Source organism: Platalea leucorodia (genome assembly GCF_965183815.1).
Source record: "Platalea leucorodia genome assembly, chromosome: 4".
NCBI classification, from domain to species: Eukaryota; Metazoa; Chordata; class Aves; order Pelecaniformes; family Threskiornithidae; genus Platalea; species Platalea leucorodia.
In genome coordinates, this window is record NC_138826.1 from 36,902,471 (window position 1) to 36,921,017 (window position 18,547).

The 18,547-nt window shown below is 38.4% G+C and overlaps 1 protein-coding gene across 1 annotated transcript in view; it reads left to right on the plus strand.

Moving 5' to 3' along the window:
- MYPN (myopalladin) overlaps positions 1-17,380 on the plus strand; it is a gene marked incomplete at its 5' end in the record, with an annotated part of 48,425 nt that extends 31,045 nt beyond the window's left edge. The window contains 9 exons of the mRNA XM_082308383.1: positions 6,729-6,950; positions 7,492-7,641; positions 8,584-8,663; positions 9,184-9,310; positions 10,020-10,109; positions 10,865-11,072; positions 11,778-11,943; positions 14,226-14,359; positions 16,381-17,380. Coding sequence (XP_082164509.1) covers positions 6,729-6,950; positions 7,492-7,641; positions 8,584-8,663; positions 9,184-9,310; positions 10,020-10,109; positions 10,865-11,072; positions 11,778-11,943; positions 14,226-14,359; positions 16,381-16,550 — 1,347 coding nt within the window. The 3' untranslated portion in view covers positions 16,551-17,380. The remainder of the gene's footprint in view (positions 1-6,728; positions 6,951-7,491; positions 7,642-8,583; positions 8,664-9,183; positions 9,311-10,019; positions 10,110-10,864; positions 11,073-11,777; positions 11,944-14,225; positions 14,360-16,380) is intronic.
- Between the last annotated feature and the right edge of the window lie 1,167 nt (positions 17,381-18,547).

Here is an 18,547-nt window from a genome sequence, read left to right on the forward strand (position 1 = left end):
CACTAAGATCTGAATCCTGCTAAAGTCAACAGCAAGATGGGTTTTAACTTCAACAGATCCAGGATTTTAGAACGCATATTCACACACAAAGGTGCTTAAAAACTTACAGGAATTACTACAGTCTATGCAATTCCCCTTTTTGCCAAAAAGGTTCACAGGTAGCAGAATGGCCCAGGAGCTAGATTACTTGACTCAAGATCTAGGAGAACATGATCCAACTACCTGCTCTGTCACAGACTTTCTGTGTTACCTTAACAGGTCACTTAGCTTCTTTAGGCCTCAATTTCTCATATGTAAAATGCCTGTAATAGCCCTGCACTGAAGGGCGCCTTGCTGTCAGGTGCTCAAAAAATGATGGTGATGGGGCCAAATAGATCAATCACAGAGACAAACTGATGTGAATCCATACCTTCAACAAGACTTGCATTGAGAGAAGATTTTGTTTGCCATGCTGGTCAAATTACTACCATCCAGCAGCACCCTACAATATTGCCAAGGCAGCGCAGAGGCTAGCAATTCCTCAGAAGAGGGGTTGCATTTCACTTCTCCTGCCCCAAATTCCCACTAGCACTTGTCTGGCTTTTTTTTTTTGTTTTTTTTTTTTTCCTTTTTGAGTTAACTTTCTTCTAGCTCACTCCTGCAGAGCAGGTCACTGTGGGACCGGATGACCGCCCGTGATAGCATGAGGGACATGTGGGAGCATATGAATATGAGCAGGGAGAGAAGCAAGGGAATGCTGCTGCTAGCACAAGCTGGCAACTAAACTGGTTCAGCTACATCGTCAAATCATATACTGAATGCGCTACACATCTCTGTGGCAATAATGCTGCACAGCTCACTTACTAGGTGCTACTAATGACTAGAGAAAAATGGTACAAAACTGCTTAAGACAGATGTTCACCAGCGCATTTCCTGGCTTTGCTCTGGCCAGTTTTAACAGTCTTGTACCCTTCTACTTATACCCTGCCAATATTAATGGAACCACCACTGCCTACTCCCCTTTTGCATGTAAGTGAAATATCCAGGTTTCAAAAGTTGCAGTCTACTCAGCATATATCGATATAGATAATTATATACAATTATAATACATATATGTATTATATATATTATAATTTGTAAAGAACATTTACCTCTAGATAGGAGCTTGAATTTTACAGTTTCCTAGCTGGGAGATAGCACATTTTTAAACATCTGGCTACTATATTAAACAAGTGTGTGAATTCCTGTCTGTAAAAATTTCATGCTCCAGGAAAGTTGCCAAAAAGCAGCTGGTACCCTACATTTTTGACCCAAAACCAGAGCTTGAACCTTTGCACTCTTTCCCTTAGTCTCCTTAGTATGCTGAACTGCAGCCTAGTTTTAACATTGTACCCAGCGATCACATTGACTTGTTCTTTGTGTGACGCTTTACGAAATACTTGTCTGAACCACAACCACAAACACTTTGCCCTACTCCACTTATGTAATCACATTCAGAAATAGCTTTATGGCTTATGTGATACAACCAGTTCTTCAGAAAGCTATATTAGCAAATATTTTCTGTTCTTGCTAATCCTAGAAGAAAATCTACCAAACAAGCAAAAAACCCCGAGATTATATTCTCTGTACAATTGTGTATATCCACTTACTTCAGAGATTCCTGTTCTTTATAAGAAGTTTGGTATAACGCCTTCAGTCTACGTATGATGGCATTAAAATTTTCACAGCAATGTTAATTTAGTCTTGTTGGTTTGTGTGTAAATTTATATAAGCATATATATGCACACTAAACAACACATTTAGAAAGACAAAGACTGAAGTAGAAGCATAACACACAGGCAACACTTTGGGGCCGTGGGAACCCTAACTTCAGTATTTTCTAATTTAAAATGTATTTTTGAATATAACTCCTTAAAATGATCAGCCCAAACACATGCAGTCAGCCTGCACAGTTCCTAGCCAGAGATTGTTGCGTTAGCACGGAAACACAATGACTCTTGTGGCTTCTGTGGGCAGAGAAGCAGCCGTCAGTAATGACAGCCCAGCGCTGACAGTGCAGCAATACGCATTTGTTCTGACAAACTGCTACTTTTATTTTACACCTTTTTCTGTGCGGGCACATACATCCAGAGTCACATGCACTCAAGAAATGTCAAAGAAATCCTGTCCATGATTAATTTCAAAGTGGCCCCATGAAATGCATTCCTTCCTCTATCATATTTTCTACTGCAAGCAGACGTTTGAAAAGGAAGAACTGCCCATATTTCTTAATGAAGTCAAGTTTGTAAGAAGTTAGTCTCTTCAGCACATCAGTCAGGAAAAAAATGATACACTTGTGTTCACAGAAAACTTTTTCAGATCTAAAACAGAGGCAAGAAACACTAGGTTAATTACAGTTTGAAAATAATTGCTCTAAGTTTAATTTATGTTAGTTGGTTAGACAACTTAAGACAAACCTGTACCTGGAGTAGAGGTAATAAAAGATGTTAACTGTCTCTATCAGCATTGCTTGGTTTCATCTGTAGGCTATCATGGCTACAGCAACCCTACACTATCAATTTCTTATTACATACCACAACTTCTTTTGAACAGCAATGAATCTGAAAAAAAAACCAGTATGAAAAATTGCTGACTAAACTCAACTGTCTATAAACAATACTGAGCTCTCCCATTAGCTTGCAGTATTTCATTGCCTCTTAGCTCCACTCTATAGCATTTTGTTCTGGAGTCAATACCATACTTATTAACATCATGCCTTGAAAGTGTAATGGTAATGCCTTCCTAGCCCCATTACTTCTCTCTGCTAGAGAACACCATATGATGAAAAACTCACTTCAGGGACCAAGCAATGATTCCCCAATCTTCAACAATACCGTTAAGGATGTATTAAAAGTATAAAAGTACCATACTGCCTTTTTAATTTGAAACATTATTCTTGTCATTAGCAATTTTCATTTCCAAAACCTGCTTTTACCACAGTCACCAGAAAAGTGAACTAAAGAAAAATTTGATCTAGAGATTAGTTACATCGTTCTGAAAAAAGTCATCACATTCATGCTTCGTAGTTCTAATGAAACGTGTATGGAGCTCAATAAAGTTGAAGACTGTATTCAACTAAGATAGGCCAGTGGCAGATTTATGTATTGCCATAAAAGAATGATGTTAACTGTTGCTAAGGTTCACAGGGCAGTAAATAACTGGTGTGCTGACTTCCAGATTACACTGATTGAATGGTTTTGGATGTGGGAGCAGATGCAGGCCCCTTACTTTTTCTTCCCTTGTTATTTATTATGTTGCACTTAACAAATAAAAGGTGTTGGCTCTTCCAAAAGCCCTCTTCCAATTTTTAGTCTTCTAGACTCCTGCTTTTGGTTGTTATTTGAGTCTGAGAAGTCTTAACACTTTTCATCCCCACTCATTTTATTCTAATCTGAGTTCAGAGTTGCCCTCTTAGAGTAAAAATTCTTCATGGGCTTACTGTGTCTAGCTTCTGAGATAACCAATTTGTGAGTCACTTCACCTACTCTGTCCATCAGCCCTGTTGCCCTCTAAACATACCTAACACTTGAAAAGTGGCTTATCTTTACAAAGGGAATAACAGTGCTCAAAAGTGCTCAAATATGATAAATGAGAAACATGTATGCAAAACATTGTATTTAGCTTTATAATTATGCTGTCATATAACCAATATCCAGAAATAATCACAGAATTTTTGAGAAGGTCATTACACAATAAACAGTAACATGTTTAAACAGGCAGAAATTAGACTCTCTGTACCATACTTGTGATATTGCCCTGGCCTTTATTCATGTGACAAATCATTAGATGATGGAAAGGGAAGGAGGAAAAGAGATTACCCCTAGCTTAATTAATCCTTAATTAGCCTCCACAGCACGTGAAATCCCTGAAAACAATTTCGTTCTTAGAAGAATTATGTATAGTATCTTCAGGTCCTACTGGAAAATTCAGAGACTCAAGGTAATCCTTTCTCGGTAGGTGCAATTTTTTTGCCACAGATTTTGCTCTCTGCTGTCAAGAGCTACTTAAACAACATGAAGGAAACTATTAAAGCTCTCAAAGAAACGGAAGGAAAGCAAAACTTCAAATATGTTCTTCAGTACATTGCTAGCAACAAAGTATTTAAGTCTGAATTCCTTAACTTATGGGAGACTCGAGAACCAAAATATGGCTGCAGCCATTTTGGTGACATGGCTGCTGCTTAAAACATAGTAGTCACTCCCTGATTTTTACTTGATTCTTCGTTCCTAAAAATACACAGGCTTTTTGTCAGTATCAAGGGTAAAAGACTGATGCTTAACTTTCCCTTAGAACTCTATAATCAGCTCTCACCATCTGAAGGGAAAAATGATAGCTTTGGTTGGTCAGAAATGAGAGAATGTCTGGTTTTACACTGGCTTAACTGAGATTAGAATTTGATCGAGTAAAGTGATTTGTTGAGACATGCTGTGTGAAAGAAAAAAAAAGCTCAACAAGATGAAACTTTATAAGGGTTTGCTGATCGCCAGCTGTGGGCCAGCCCACAGAGCAAACAAAGCCAACCAAGAAAGTGGATGATACCATCTAGTGGCTGGCTCCCACCCTTTGGCGCCTATCATCTCGCACACTTCGACAGACCTGCAAGCTCAAAAACTCCTGCTTGGCAAAGCTGTACTCACAGAGGTACATTTGAAGAAAGTCTCAAAGAGCAGACTGTCCTTGTCAGAGTGGAGGGAGAGTTGTAAAGGTAAGGAAGGTATCTTGAAGGGGGGATCCAGCGATCTAAGCTCCCTGTGAACACTCCCGTTACCTTGTAATTATCAGCACTGCTCCAAAGCTGTGTGGAAGGAACAGCCCGGCAGCATCAGAGAAGAAGGGAGGGGTGGAAGGAGGACTCAGTTTCCAGTAAAGAGAGTTCATTCGTCAAAGTCCTGTCCTACTCTGAGCTGTCTGCCTTTTCCTACCATAGTTAATCTTTACTAGAGCTGACCTTACAGCAACCCCCCCAAAAAAAGATTTTAGATGAAGAGACTGATATACAACATCTACCACTACAGTACCAAAATCAGGTATTACCAGGGCGTTTATTTCACCATGACAATTTCCAACTTCTTTTACTTCGTGGCTGCCATGTTTTCCTCCTCTCACCCCCAAATCCCACAGACCCCTCTCTCCTCAAAACTCCCCTGTAACCTCTCAACCTTTGGCCACTTCTGTCTCCTTGGTCTCCTGAGGAAATCGGAAGACTTTGTCAGCTAAAAATTTGTGGTGCCTCTCCATCTTTGCTCCTTACTATTTGGGAACTGCTGGTCAAGAGCATCATCATCAGCATGATGGAATGGCTAAATGATCAGGGATGTAAGTCCCAGTGATTTGGGATCTTTTCTGGTTCTTTAATTAACTTTCTACAAGATTTCAGACAAGATGCATTTTCTGAACCTTGTTTTTTCAGCAAATGGAATCTATCTAAGGATAGGCTACGTCCTTATTTACTATTCACCAGTTTCTAAAATTCTATCTAAAAAATGAGAATTGCACTTTCGGAATTGCTCAAGTATTTCTCTTCCAAGCCATAGATCATTTCCTTGCTATAACAAAGCAACAAAACCCATCGTAACAGCACTATCTGACAGATTAAAGTGAGATTCAGAAGATCCAAGCTTGCCACAGAAGTAGAATAAAACATAAGCCTGCTCTCAGAGATGTCAGTGCCCTTCAACAGAAGCAGGAATGCAAGCTCTGGACTTACAAACTGCCTAAATCCAGGTCTGAGCAAACCAATTTGGTTACTGCTATGGGCCTACATATGGTACAATATGGTACATACAAGCTTCCTCACAAGATAGTTTAATGACTTAAGCAAGATATTCTCGTAGCTGTCTGTGTTAGTGTAACTAGGCAGCATCTGCTCCCAGAGAAGTCCATTCAGGTGTATCTGTAGTGCTCCACCATGCCCAGGATGAACATTGGTTTGGTGTCAAAACCTGAAGCTGGTTGTTGGTCTGAAGCTTCACATGCCCCAGCAAGAGACGTTTGGTCACATGTCTCTTGGTCTAGCCAAGAGACATCCTCGTGCAAACCAGCTGAGTAACAAGAGGTTTCTAATTGACTTCAGGGGATTAGGAGGAGGCTCATAATCACATCAAACTATCTGGAAATGGTCATTTATGTAGAAATATACTGGTTTTCTTGCCTCATCTGTTTAATCTTCTAAGGATTTAAATGTGTTATGTTTTGCTTTCTCAGTTACACCAGCTAGAAATCTGGTCAAGTTTTAACCTGAAGGTAAATTACTCTGAAAATATTTCACTTCCTTCCTAGCTTTCCCTTTTAGTAGGTATAGTTTCCCTTTTTTAATTCTGAATGGAAATGTATAGCGGTATTCATTTCTATAATTAGCAGATGAGTAATATTTGAACACAAAATCCTCAGAAATTTGGTATATTTTAATGATCTTTTTTGATCAACAGTGTACAAGAGTACAGGTTTTTCATAGGGAGTTCAAGGAATTACGTGTTTGATTTTTTTAGCTGCCTTTGAAAAAACTCAGTTTCATTAGTTACATTCTGCAGACTTAAGATGCAGTGAGAATCTGTGTCTGCAGACCAAATTCAGAATGTTTCAATATGTCCTAGTTCATGTAGGCTTTTCTATTTTCACCCATTTTAGAATTAGTCTAAAAGCGCAAATGACTACAAATACCACAGAACACGACTCGTCTTGTTCAGAACCGTGCCTCTCTCACTCTGCAGGAATACAGGATTTCAAGCTTTGAGCAGAGACTGATGAATGAAATTGAATTTCGCCTTGAACGCACCCCAGTGGATGAATCAGACGATGAAGTCCAACACGAGGAAATCCCTACAGGCAAATACATAGCACCGATCTTTGACAAGAGACTCAAGCATTTTCGGGTAATGGAAGGATCTCCTATTACATTCACTTGCAAAATAGTTGGAATACCAGTTCCCAAGGTAGGTCATTCTCACTGTTAGTGGTAAAGGAATAAAAATCAACTACCCGCTATTTTCTATACATCCCTCTGGAAAGTCTCACTCCTAAGAACATGGCTCTGCAGAGAGAGCTCTAAAACAAATTATTCCCCCCCCGGCTTTCTAAAATAGCAACATCTGCTCCTGAGCATGTATCAGGCCTTGACGTACTGTATGGACTGCCTCACAACCACCTGACTCCAAGAGAAACAGAACTTCATAAACCCCCCAAAAATTAACTTCTCAGAAAGATGAGAACTGATCTGAGATAACCAGTAATGTGTCTATAGCCAAGAAAAGAGAGCCTGACAGGCCCAGCTATGTAAAGGAGATATGCAGCTTTCTGAGTTCAACCTGGAATCATTCTATTTCACATTGTAACTGATCTGCAAATTTTATAATATTCTAAAATTTTTACTAGCAATTGGTCAACTTATATCATGTTCTTATCTACATTTTTTCTAGTCACTATTCCACTACAGAGCAAGTGTTAAGTCACTGGGGGGGGATCTGATCACTACAGGTATACTGGTTCAAGGATGGCAAGCAGATTTCAAAGAAAAACACGCATTTCAAAATGAACAGAGAAGAAGATGGAACATGTTCTTTACATATCGAGGCTTCTACTAATGATGATGATGGCAACTACACAATTATGGCTGCAAACCCACAAGTAAGGTGTTTTATTTTCCTCTACAAAAATGCTTGTTTCATCTTTTTCTAATATATGTTAATAGGAACACAGATTGGGCCACCTAGTCTGACGTTGAGTGGTGACTGTATCAAAAATCAGATGCTTCAGAGGACAGCAGAGGAAACCATGTAATGAAGAATGATGAAACTCCTCCCCTATTCTTACACATCCCAGTCACAATCATTAAGGATATTTTTTCACATTAATAACTCCTGCTCTATCTTCTGACCCCCCCCTCTGTTGCTGATAGATACCTTTTGAGATGTGGTGACAAGAAAGACATGATATTTCAGGCAGAAAGAACAGAGCAAGGGGAAACAAAAAGTTACATGAAATTTGGAAGTGTTACTAAACACAATTAGTCTCTATCTAGGATGCAAAGATGTGGATCTGCAAATAGGCTCATCCCCTAATACCATTGTCCGTCACCCTATGTGCTAGCTTAGCTGTTTATTCAGCAGTACAGTCAAGTAGACCAGGCAACTTTTTGCAGTTTATATTTTTCCTTTTTTCTGAATCATATTTCAGCCCAACTACTTTTCAGTTTCTGCGTGGCTGCACAAACAAGGATGCTAGTACAAAGGCACTATCAGACAGTACCTGTGGAGAGACCGTGGCAGGAATGAACAAGCAGGGACAGACACTGCTTAAGCTGGTTTACACAGCACCACTGCTAAATGCGTTGCCACAGCCTTGAAGAGTCTGAGAAACACACTGCTCTAGGCACGCAAAGAAACCCCTGCCTCAACTGCACTCCACCGCATGCTAAATAGCATTTGCTTTGAAAAAGTAATATTTACACTATAGCTCAGTTACTTTATAAAAATAAATCCTAATGCATTGTAAATGTTAAATATTTATACTTTAAAATGAAATGAGCTATTAACCAACTATTAATTCTGTTTCCATTGTGATTTGCAGGGGAGAATCAGTTGTTCAGGCCATCTGATGGTTCAGAGTATCCCTGTTCGGGGCCGAATATCAACAATTCAGCCTCACAGGTAAAAGGAAAGACAAGTCCTTCAGACCCTCTTTATGCTTCTTACTGAAGGCATTCAAAATAACTAGCTACTGTACTTTAATGCACTCTGTACTTCAGTTCTCAACCATAAAATGGAAATAACAGCAGCAATTCCCTCCCAACAGGTCACTTCTAGAATGTAACATTTTTGAAGGTCATCTTCAAATACAGGGAAGTTTAAGTGTAAAGTATGATTTCATTTACCTGTTGCAGTGGAGTTAAAGGCAAGGGACGGATTAGCAAGTTGAAATTCAGCCAAAAAAGCAAAAAGAAGTGAAGGACAGCTTGGGAATCCAACGATACTCCATGATAGAGTTAATTTGATAATTTTTCTAAATGGAAAATATGCAAGTATTAAATTACAATCAGTCCATTTCTTTCTGCCCTTTTATTTAACCCAAGCTATCTGTTCATTCTTTTCCACAATTTCTTCCTTTTTTTAAGCATTAGGAAAAAAAAGTTTGACTTCCAAACATATACATGCAATTTTTGTGTTGCAGAACACGACCCCGGGTTCCAGAAGGAGACAAAGAGGCAGTTCAAGAACGCTTTTTCAGGCCATACTTTCTACAGGCTCCAGGTGACATGGTAGCACATGAAGGGCGACTTTGCAGGTTGGACTGTAAGGTATTACCTGTTTCCTCTGTTCATTTTCACTTTCCCTACCTCTGTACATATATTGCTAGGTGTTTTCATGTTCTTTATTGCATGCATGAACACTTTTTGTTAAAGTTTTAATGCTTAATTTAAAAAAAATATTTCTTACTGCCATTGCCTCTGAGCTGATTCAGGGGATTTCTTTTCAACACATGCTACACGGAATGAAGAACACAGAAAAAACAACCCCAGAAACAGAAGGCTCACTTACAAGGTTGTTCAAATTACTAGATAAGTTCACTGCGTCCTTTACCAGTCCAAACTCCAGAAGTTCACCTGGGAATGACAGGTCCTTCTGCTCCATTATCAGATTCTTGAACATAATCCAGAATAGCACAAACGCATGAGAAAGAGAGGATTCAGCATGTTGCATTCTGTTCAAACAAATGTTCCCATTGTATTGGACTGAATTACTGAAGATTAATACTCCCTGAAAAGAGGGAACAGAGCCCAGTTCATTTTATGCTTCCCCAGCATGCACAAATGCAGAAACATCCCCATTTACAGATTCAAATCCCCTCATGAGAGAGTTGTCAGAGGTTAGAGTACACGCAGTGAACATCCTGTTATTGGACAGCTTTAAGAAACTCATCTGCTCCAACATATTTTGGTAGTCCCTCTATGTCCCAGTAGCACAGCAAAGGTGGCGGTGCTGACACTGACCTCTTCCATACTCCAGAATGTCTCCTACCCTGAAGAGGGTAGAAGCTCTGAAGCAGAAGTTAATGCCCTGAAGATGAACAAGATTCATTACTACTTAATTTACGATGTAAAGTTTACTAGGGAGTATGCCAAAGAATTTGGTTATTCTTAGCTCTGCTATCCTGGCAGAGCTTGTGAAGCCTTAAAGCATGTCTGGTATCGCACAAACCTGGAAGACAGCAGTCCTCGTTCAGGCAAGTTCCACTTCCCTCTTTCTTTGGTTTGCAGAATATTGTTTGGAAGGCAATATTTTAGACATGAGTAAGTACTTTTATCTATTGGAAAGATCTTTACAACTATAATACAGTCTAATAATCTTTCTAAAAAATACTTAATCTATAGTGTTCTAAAGCATGTAAGTTTAACAGCTACAAAGAACTATATCATTCTTCATCAAATTTTACAAGATACAAAGTCATTTGTATAGAACTCTCTTACACCTCTATTAAACTCTGTAGTGGTTTAGATCCAGGGTTTTGATTTATACTCAGTGCTAAAAAAAAAAAGAAAACCAGCAGATTACTAGGAGTCTTTTGTGAATCTGATATATAACCAAGTTTCTTCCTTTCTGACAGAAAAATCTAGGCATTTCATGTATTTGTTTCTCTTGAGATTTTGTTGCTCGTTTGTTTTCTGTTTTTCTCCCTGTTGGAACTAATCAGTAGAAAAACAGAAGCTGAGAAAAAAAAAAAAAAAAAAAAATCTTTCTGTTCTAGAGTCTGATATAATTCAGAGGGTATCTGAAAAAAGGCTTACCTATGAATTTACTAAAATCTATTTGTCAGTTTGACATTTGTCTCTAACTGTTTCACTGTCTGTTAGGTGAGTGGGTTACCAACTCCAGACCTGACGTGGCTTCTGAACGGCAAACCTGTGCTGCCAGATGGCACCCACAAGATGCTGGTCAGAGAGACTGGAGTCCACTCTCTGCTTATTGATCCTCTCTCACAAAATGATGCTGGAACTTACACTTGCCTTGCCACTAATAAAACAGGACAAAATTCATTCAGTCTGGAGCTCACTGTTGTAGGTAAGAATCATTGAAAAACTAGTCGCAATGATGAAGTTATTTGTACGCACTTCTTCAAACTTACCTTACGTAGTTTCCCTACAGACAAGTATAAATAAATAGTTAATCCACTGATAGTAGGAGAGTTCAACAGCTATAAAAGTCATCTGATGGAGGGAAATGGACCTGGTGGTCAGTCAATAGGTGCACTTGTGTTATTAGCAGAGGGCTGTAAGAATTCTGTCTCATCATCACTTTACCTCTCTTGCCTTGGCAAAATGACATTCTTAATTTTCTCCCCAGAAAATGCTTAGGATTTGAATTCATAATACACATTGAGGTCTCCTAGATTTCTGTCCCAATTTTATTAGTTTAAAAATGTTTTTAAATAGGAAAACACAAATCTGAATACTGTTCTTTAATAAAGTCTTACAAGATGCAAGATATTGAAATTCATAGATCTGGCATTAATTTCCTGCAACGCTAATATGTTTAGACCCAGTAGATATGCATGCAGCTGTTTACAAGCACCAGTTCTGCCTATTATTTTATGTTCCCTTGCGGAGGCTATGTCACAGCATTTCACTTTCCTTCCAATATCCCATTAAAAATTCACAACTTATTTTGATACCACAAGAATACTTTTTGGTCGTGTTCTTCCATACTGTTCAAAGAGAAACAAAGAATAAAATACCTGTTGTTCAAGAATTCTTTTTCTTTTTCCAGCAAAGGAAGTAAAAAAAGCCCCCATGTTTTTGGAGAAGCTTCAGAACTGTGGTGTTCCTGAAGGGTACCCCGTCAGATTAGAGTGCAGAGTTGTGGGAATGCCACCCCCCATATTTTACTGGAAGAAGGATAATGAGACCATCCCATCAAACAGAGAGAGGATGAGGTACTGTACCATCGTACCCATGCTTGGAGTTTCTTGTGGCTGGACCAATTGTTTCCATGAAAACCTGTGTGATAAGTACAGGTGGTGTTCTTAAAACAACTTCTTTCACTCACATAAAGTTTTAAAAAGCTAGCTTCACTGTGAGGTGAACAATAGCTACTTCCTTGGTTCAGAATAAAGGCCTGGAGCACAATGTGCCACTGCTTCAGAGAGTGGGGATAGACAGACCTTTTGGGCCATAGGCCTGATACAGCACATGCATCTTCTTATCAAAGATGCTATGATATGGTATTTTAATGCATTTTAGCACCTTATTCTCTCTCTAAACTATTTTTTCCTCAGTTTACTTCCAACTACGGATGAATTCAAACTCAGAACAGTTAGAACATGGTTTTGAATGCCCCAGAGCACAGGATAATAGAGAGTTTAGCATATCAGATACAGAGGCTGATAACAAAGTTTGGTCACAAACACAGGCAAAAACTTTGATCCATGCTTACAAAATACAACAATGTTCAGATTCAGCTCTTGCATTCAAATGCATAGCTATCTTTTAGATTTTGCAAAAGAAAAGCTGATGAAATAATGTGCCTGGCTGTAATTAATGAGAAATTAATTGCTTTCATTTATTTTTTAAAGATTTCTACTTTGGCACAAATCTGATTTTTAATATTTTATTTCACTTGGCTCCAGCTAATGATTTGATGCAGTCGCTGGATCTCTGAGATCAACTTCAAGAAGTACTACATTTTCACATGCGTACCCTGCAGGCTCTCTGTAAAGAAAACTGGCTCCGCAGCAGCACTTGTTATGAATGCACACCTATCACAAGGGAAAGCTTACCTGAAAAAAATCTTTCAGTGGTCTCCTTGTCCCCACTCAGATACTGCTGTCCCTCCAAAAAGCCCACCTGCCTCTCATCTTCTACAGCCTGTAGTCTTTATTCCTCGGCCTCTAGGCAGACTACTCAAGGATTTATTTCAAGTACTGGTACTTTCACAGGAATTATGGTTATACACATGCAAACTCTGTAGTTAATGTAAAATTGACAACTGTCCTAAAATGCCTCATTTCTAGTTGTTTCACAGAAGGTTAGAAAACAAGTTTTTGCTTCAGCTCAGCAGAGGAATGACTAAGGGAAACCTCCCACACCTCACAATGCCAGGAGCTAACATCAGGCTCGTAACACCTCTGCTATTTCAGCCAGTCACGACCAAACTGCCGGCCCCCAAGGCTTCCAAGGGGTTCTGCATAGATCCACGCCAGCGATGGGCAGCATTGTCCTTGTTCGCCCCTATCTTGCCTCACTATTATCTTCCTGCCTGATGCCAAGAGACCGTTTTTGTATCAAGATATGGACACGCATGAGCTTCTATACTACTGCACCCCCAGCATAAGGCAAATTATGTAGTGCAGGGAGCAAAGGGTGAACGTTCCCTTTTTTATTAGAGCCGTCAGAAGCACAAAATGTCCTCTTGACCTGAAATTCTGTGGTTTGATGTTTCATTCCAGTTCACAAGGAAACAAAATTTCAAATTTCAGAACATCCTGCAACTTCAAGTATTGTGATGTGCTCATCTCCCACCTCTTCCTTTATAATGAGGGAAACACTTGGGTTGATAAAAAGGACCAACCACAGCCTACAGAGCAGAGGATCCCCAGTTCTCTGATACACTACTGAATATTTTTTTCCTGGAAGTTGCAGCCAGAAGGTCTTGGATCACTGAAGAGCAAAGGAAGAAGAGGGAATAATGAAGCAGTTGATTTCTTTTAGCGGTGTTGGCCAAACGAATCTTTACGATTTTGCCACTCAGGCATTTTCTCATGGAAAAGGGTGCCATAAGAAAGTCTCTGACTCACTCAGGCTACTGTTGTGAAAAATATCATAACTTTGTACAAGTGTTCTTGGTATTTTGTTATGTTATTCTTCCAGTTTCTGAACTAGAAAATACAATATGACTGTGCAGCAGCTTTGCATGGGTTTACTTCATTGGAATTCAATAAACAATTCCAATACGAACACATACAGAGCAACAATTCTGCTCACACTGTCACACCGTGGCTTTGCACAGCTGAGAGGAGCAAGAACAGATTTCAGCTACTCTGATTATTGGTTGAGGCCATACTGAAAGCAAATCTATTGACTATAAATGTCTTGGACTGCTACTTCTTTGAGAATAGAAGTTACAACTTATCTATTTCATATTTAATGTATATATTGTAAAATCTCAAAGTTGATATGCTCTTGAGAAATACTAATTCCAAAACACTTGTTTTCCCAGCATGCATCAAGATACAACAGGGTATGTCTGCCTCCTGATTCAACCTGCCAAGAAAGCAGATGCTGGCTGGTATACCTTGTCTGCAAAAAACGAAGCTGGTATTGCCTCTTGTACTGCTAGGCTTGACATATACGGTAGGTATTGGCTAGTAAATAAAACAAATCAGAATTTATTTTCTTTGACTGGCCCCAGCCCTCACCTAGTTCTTACTCCGTAAATTGCTGGTTTTAACGTGGATTAGAAATTAGTGTCACAGCATGGCCACAGCTTAATATGGCCACCAGGAGGAGGTATAACGATACAGCTAAATGGCCAAATTACCTCTCCTGCATCAGTTTAAAGGCAGGTAAAGAGAAAAAACAGAGGAGGGGTTTTTCACAGTATTCTCTACTTCCATTTTACACCTTCCAAATTCCCCAGATACAGAAGCATATAATAAACATGTGTTCAAGTTGAACCTTAACTCTCTTCCCTCTGACGTATGCCTATGCTACAGCCCTGACCTGAGATGGAACAATAAATCGCACACAAGAAAGCAGACCCCTTCTTCTATGGAGTATGTATGATGATACAAACTATGTCTAATTAATGGAGGCTAGTTTGCATCTAGTATGTTTGTCTAGGACTCGGAAGGCCCCAGCCCAGTTCAAGAACTACCGCACATCATTTAATGACTCTGTATCTATGCCAGATGTAATAGTTAAAAGAATTTATCTAGAGCAAGAGAGTATTTTGATCACTTAAGCAGCATAATAAAACAGAAAACACATTCCACAAACTATTGGGTTATAGCCATACCCTAAAAGAAAAAAAACCCACGTTTTCAACCTTGTATTTCTCATTACAAACAAACAAACAAACAAACACTTAATGACTTAATTATCGGGGATAACTACAAGTCACCGGTGCATCTCTGTCAGTTTTCCGCCACCTTGTGGTGATAGAGACAATAGTAATGTAAAGTTCAAGAGGGCTGGCGAGTCTGATTCAAAAAAGGTCACATAAAATGAACAATAATTCCTGAGGTATCTAAATGTTGCAAGACATAAATTAAATTTTCATATAAAGGATTCAAGGTACAAACAGGAAAAAAACAGAAAGAAATGCTTCCTGATTCCAACCATATTTTCTAAAGACCCTGCAAGTCTTGGACACCAAAAGCAGTGTCAGAAATCATTTTTCTTTGTGCGATTTTGAATGGATGGGGTTGGGGGATTGAAAGTGTGGTCTGATATTTGCAATTCCATGTGCAAAGAAAGCAGTACAGTAAATAATGATTGTATTGTTCAAATAGAAACAAATTTGGGGCTGCAAGAAAAATGGAGGCTCTCTCTCAAGTATTTCCAGATAGACAGGGCCAAAATTCAGCATGGAAAGATAATGAACATTTCCTCTCAATGCTTAACATGTAGATTGTAGGTCTCCCACACCAAGCTTTTCTCAGAGTATTGTAGCCTGAACTTCTACCCTTTCATTTTAAATGCTGACAGATATTTGTTTATATAGGAGCATGCTGAATGTTACTTTTAAATTACTGAATATGTGTCTTTGGATTACATTTCTTTCAGTATCTTGAAAAAAATCTAGGAAATGTGTTACTAGTAGTAAGTAGTAAGTAAGTAGTAAAGGGAAATAAAAATTGTAATTGCTTCTTTAAAAAAAATCCCTATATTATTACTTTGAAATTAAATACCACAAAAAAATAATAAAAAAAACAAAAACAAAAACAAACAAACAAACAAAAAAACAGAAAGAAAAGTCCCCCAGAGGATGGAGTAGTATAAAATCAGAGCCATGTCCAGCTCGTTCATCTCTGTTCATGCTATGGTATGTTTTTAGTTTTGATTGCAAGAGCTTTGGAGAAGGCTCCAAAGATTAAATGATTAAATTTTGGACTTAGTGAAATCTATGTAAATGTTGCCATTGAACTGAACAGGGATGGAATTCCACCTGTAGACATCAATAAAAATACTCAACATATAAACTACGTAAACGATAATATTTGAAGGAACAGAGCCTAAAACAGGGAACAACAACGCTGTGCTCACTTCAAGGATGTTGGAAGTAACTTTTCAGTTGTGTGTGTTGATTTCTGTTGTTTCATTGCTAACTTCATTGGAGGTTTATACAGCCTATTCTGTTTCTGTTGCTTCAGCTCAGTGGCACCGTCAAATTCCACAACCAATAAAGCTTCGACCTGGTGGCAGCCGGTACGCAAACCTTACCGGTCAAGGACTTGATATTTTTTCTGCCTTCCCAACTACTGAAAGCCCTATACTGTTTTCATCCCCAACCCAGAAGGTGGTGGAGAGTGAAGAACTTTGAAAAACAAACAATTGTTCCAGTTACACCTGCAGAGATACTAGAACTGTGAAGAAAAAGAAAAAAAAAAAAAAAAAAGAGGTACAAGTCAAGATGCTCAAAGTTTACAAGCAACTTGTTTGTAATTAAGTGTACTGCTGCTGCAAATGTTGCAAGTAACATATCATACAAGACTTTTGCATATTATTTTACTGCAGGATAATTGTGGTATGGAGTGTTGTGCAATAAATTCAGTACTGTGTAGTTTGTTAAGAACTACATAGTAAACATAGTTTTCAGCACTTAAAAGCCAATACCACTTTTACTGCTTGAATTAAAGCTACGGTACCGTAGCAAGCCATGTTAAGGATTGATGATGTTTTGCTGGAATACTGCCAGTGAAAACATTGACATTACAATAACAACAATCCTGAATGAGGGTAAACAACATGACTTTGAATGTAATTCTAAAAAAAACCATGCCAGATAATCACAAAGCACAAGTTAAAGGGAAAAGATGTAACTCATTTTTATATATTATTATGCCAGATAATCTTAGAATTTTTGAACTCAAGACTAGATAAAATATAGCGTTTCATGTAGGTACAGCTGTATACCCTATATATTTATATTTTTGTGTGTGTGTACTCCATGAACTGTGTACTCATGGTGTAAGGATTCATAAAGTAAGGCACAGGGCACGTGCATAGGACACTAACATAGGAAACCAAAACTCCTGTTGTCTGAAGCATGTTCTCTAGAGCCCATAGCTGAAACTATTTTCCAGATGTGCTTCATATTTTTTTCTTTACCATGATAGTGATTCTCTGTCTTTAAACACAGGCTTGTAACTTCACCGTTTTTAAGTATCAGTCTCTTTTTTTCTAATTTTTAACATGACTAAAAGAAAAGTGCATCTACCATCTAGCTCATTTTTTAACTAACTGAAAAGGAATTATGATCTGGTGGACTTTAGATTTTCGCCATCATTTAGGAAATAATCACCAGTGTGGTGTCTACTATAAAGACAGAGAAAATTCTGTTAATATATAAAAGTTATGAAGTTAAGCAACAGTTAGGTGCAAAGAGCTAAAAAACCTACTGTAACTAATAGTGGTAATATATAAAGCAATTTAATGAAAGTGCAACAGAAGGTGTTAAGTGACAACACTTAGTGATTGATTTAAATATATTTAGCATCTATACAGTTGTATTAATACCTCCCAGCACTTAGAATCTGTGAATATCTAAAATGATTTCCTGCATCTTTAAATTATTGCTATCCCTCTTCTTTGGACATCGTTTTCAAGCAGTTCTTTCTTACTGCTCTCAACACGGCTGGAGAATGCAACAAAGTCCTGATGAAAGTCACAGAGATGAAACGAAAAATTAACAGATACTTTCATTTTAGACCTTATTTGGATTTTTTAAAAGCTAGAAATGTAACTTAAAAATAATTACATACACAAAGAAAACAATAAGGAGTTATCTTAAGAGCAAAGGATACTGGATACACCTGAGACTGAGAAAGAGAGAGCCTTTCATTGGGTTTTCTACAAATACAGCTTATGTTGTCTCTAACTGTTGGTTCCCTAAGGGTTTAGAGGAAGTGAATTTCTTGTATTGTTCCACTTCCCACCTGAGTGAAGACCATAAAACAAAACCATCATTAAAACTTTCATGCTTTTGTTAGAAATCTCAGGCAATTCACCCCAGACTGAACAGACCAGGAAGCTAAAATACATTCGTATCCTGAGAGACAAAAGAAGGTGCACATATTTCAGTGGGAAAGCAGAAATACCAGCTGTTGCCCATGTTGTACCTCCTCCCTGGCAAACAAAATAAAACTAATAGCTATTAAAAGTGATGCATTGATTCAAGTGACTTCAGTTATGGGGTGCCCAACTTAGGACACATTGTGGGTCTGATTTTCCAGGATAGAGAACCTACTGCTCCTCTTATCTTCACTTGTTTTTAGGATACCTTAGGGATTCCAAAACTAAACCTAGACTGAGTCAGAG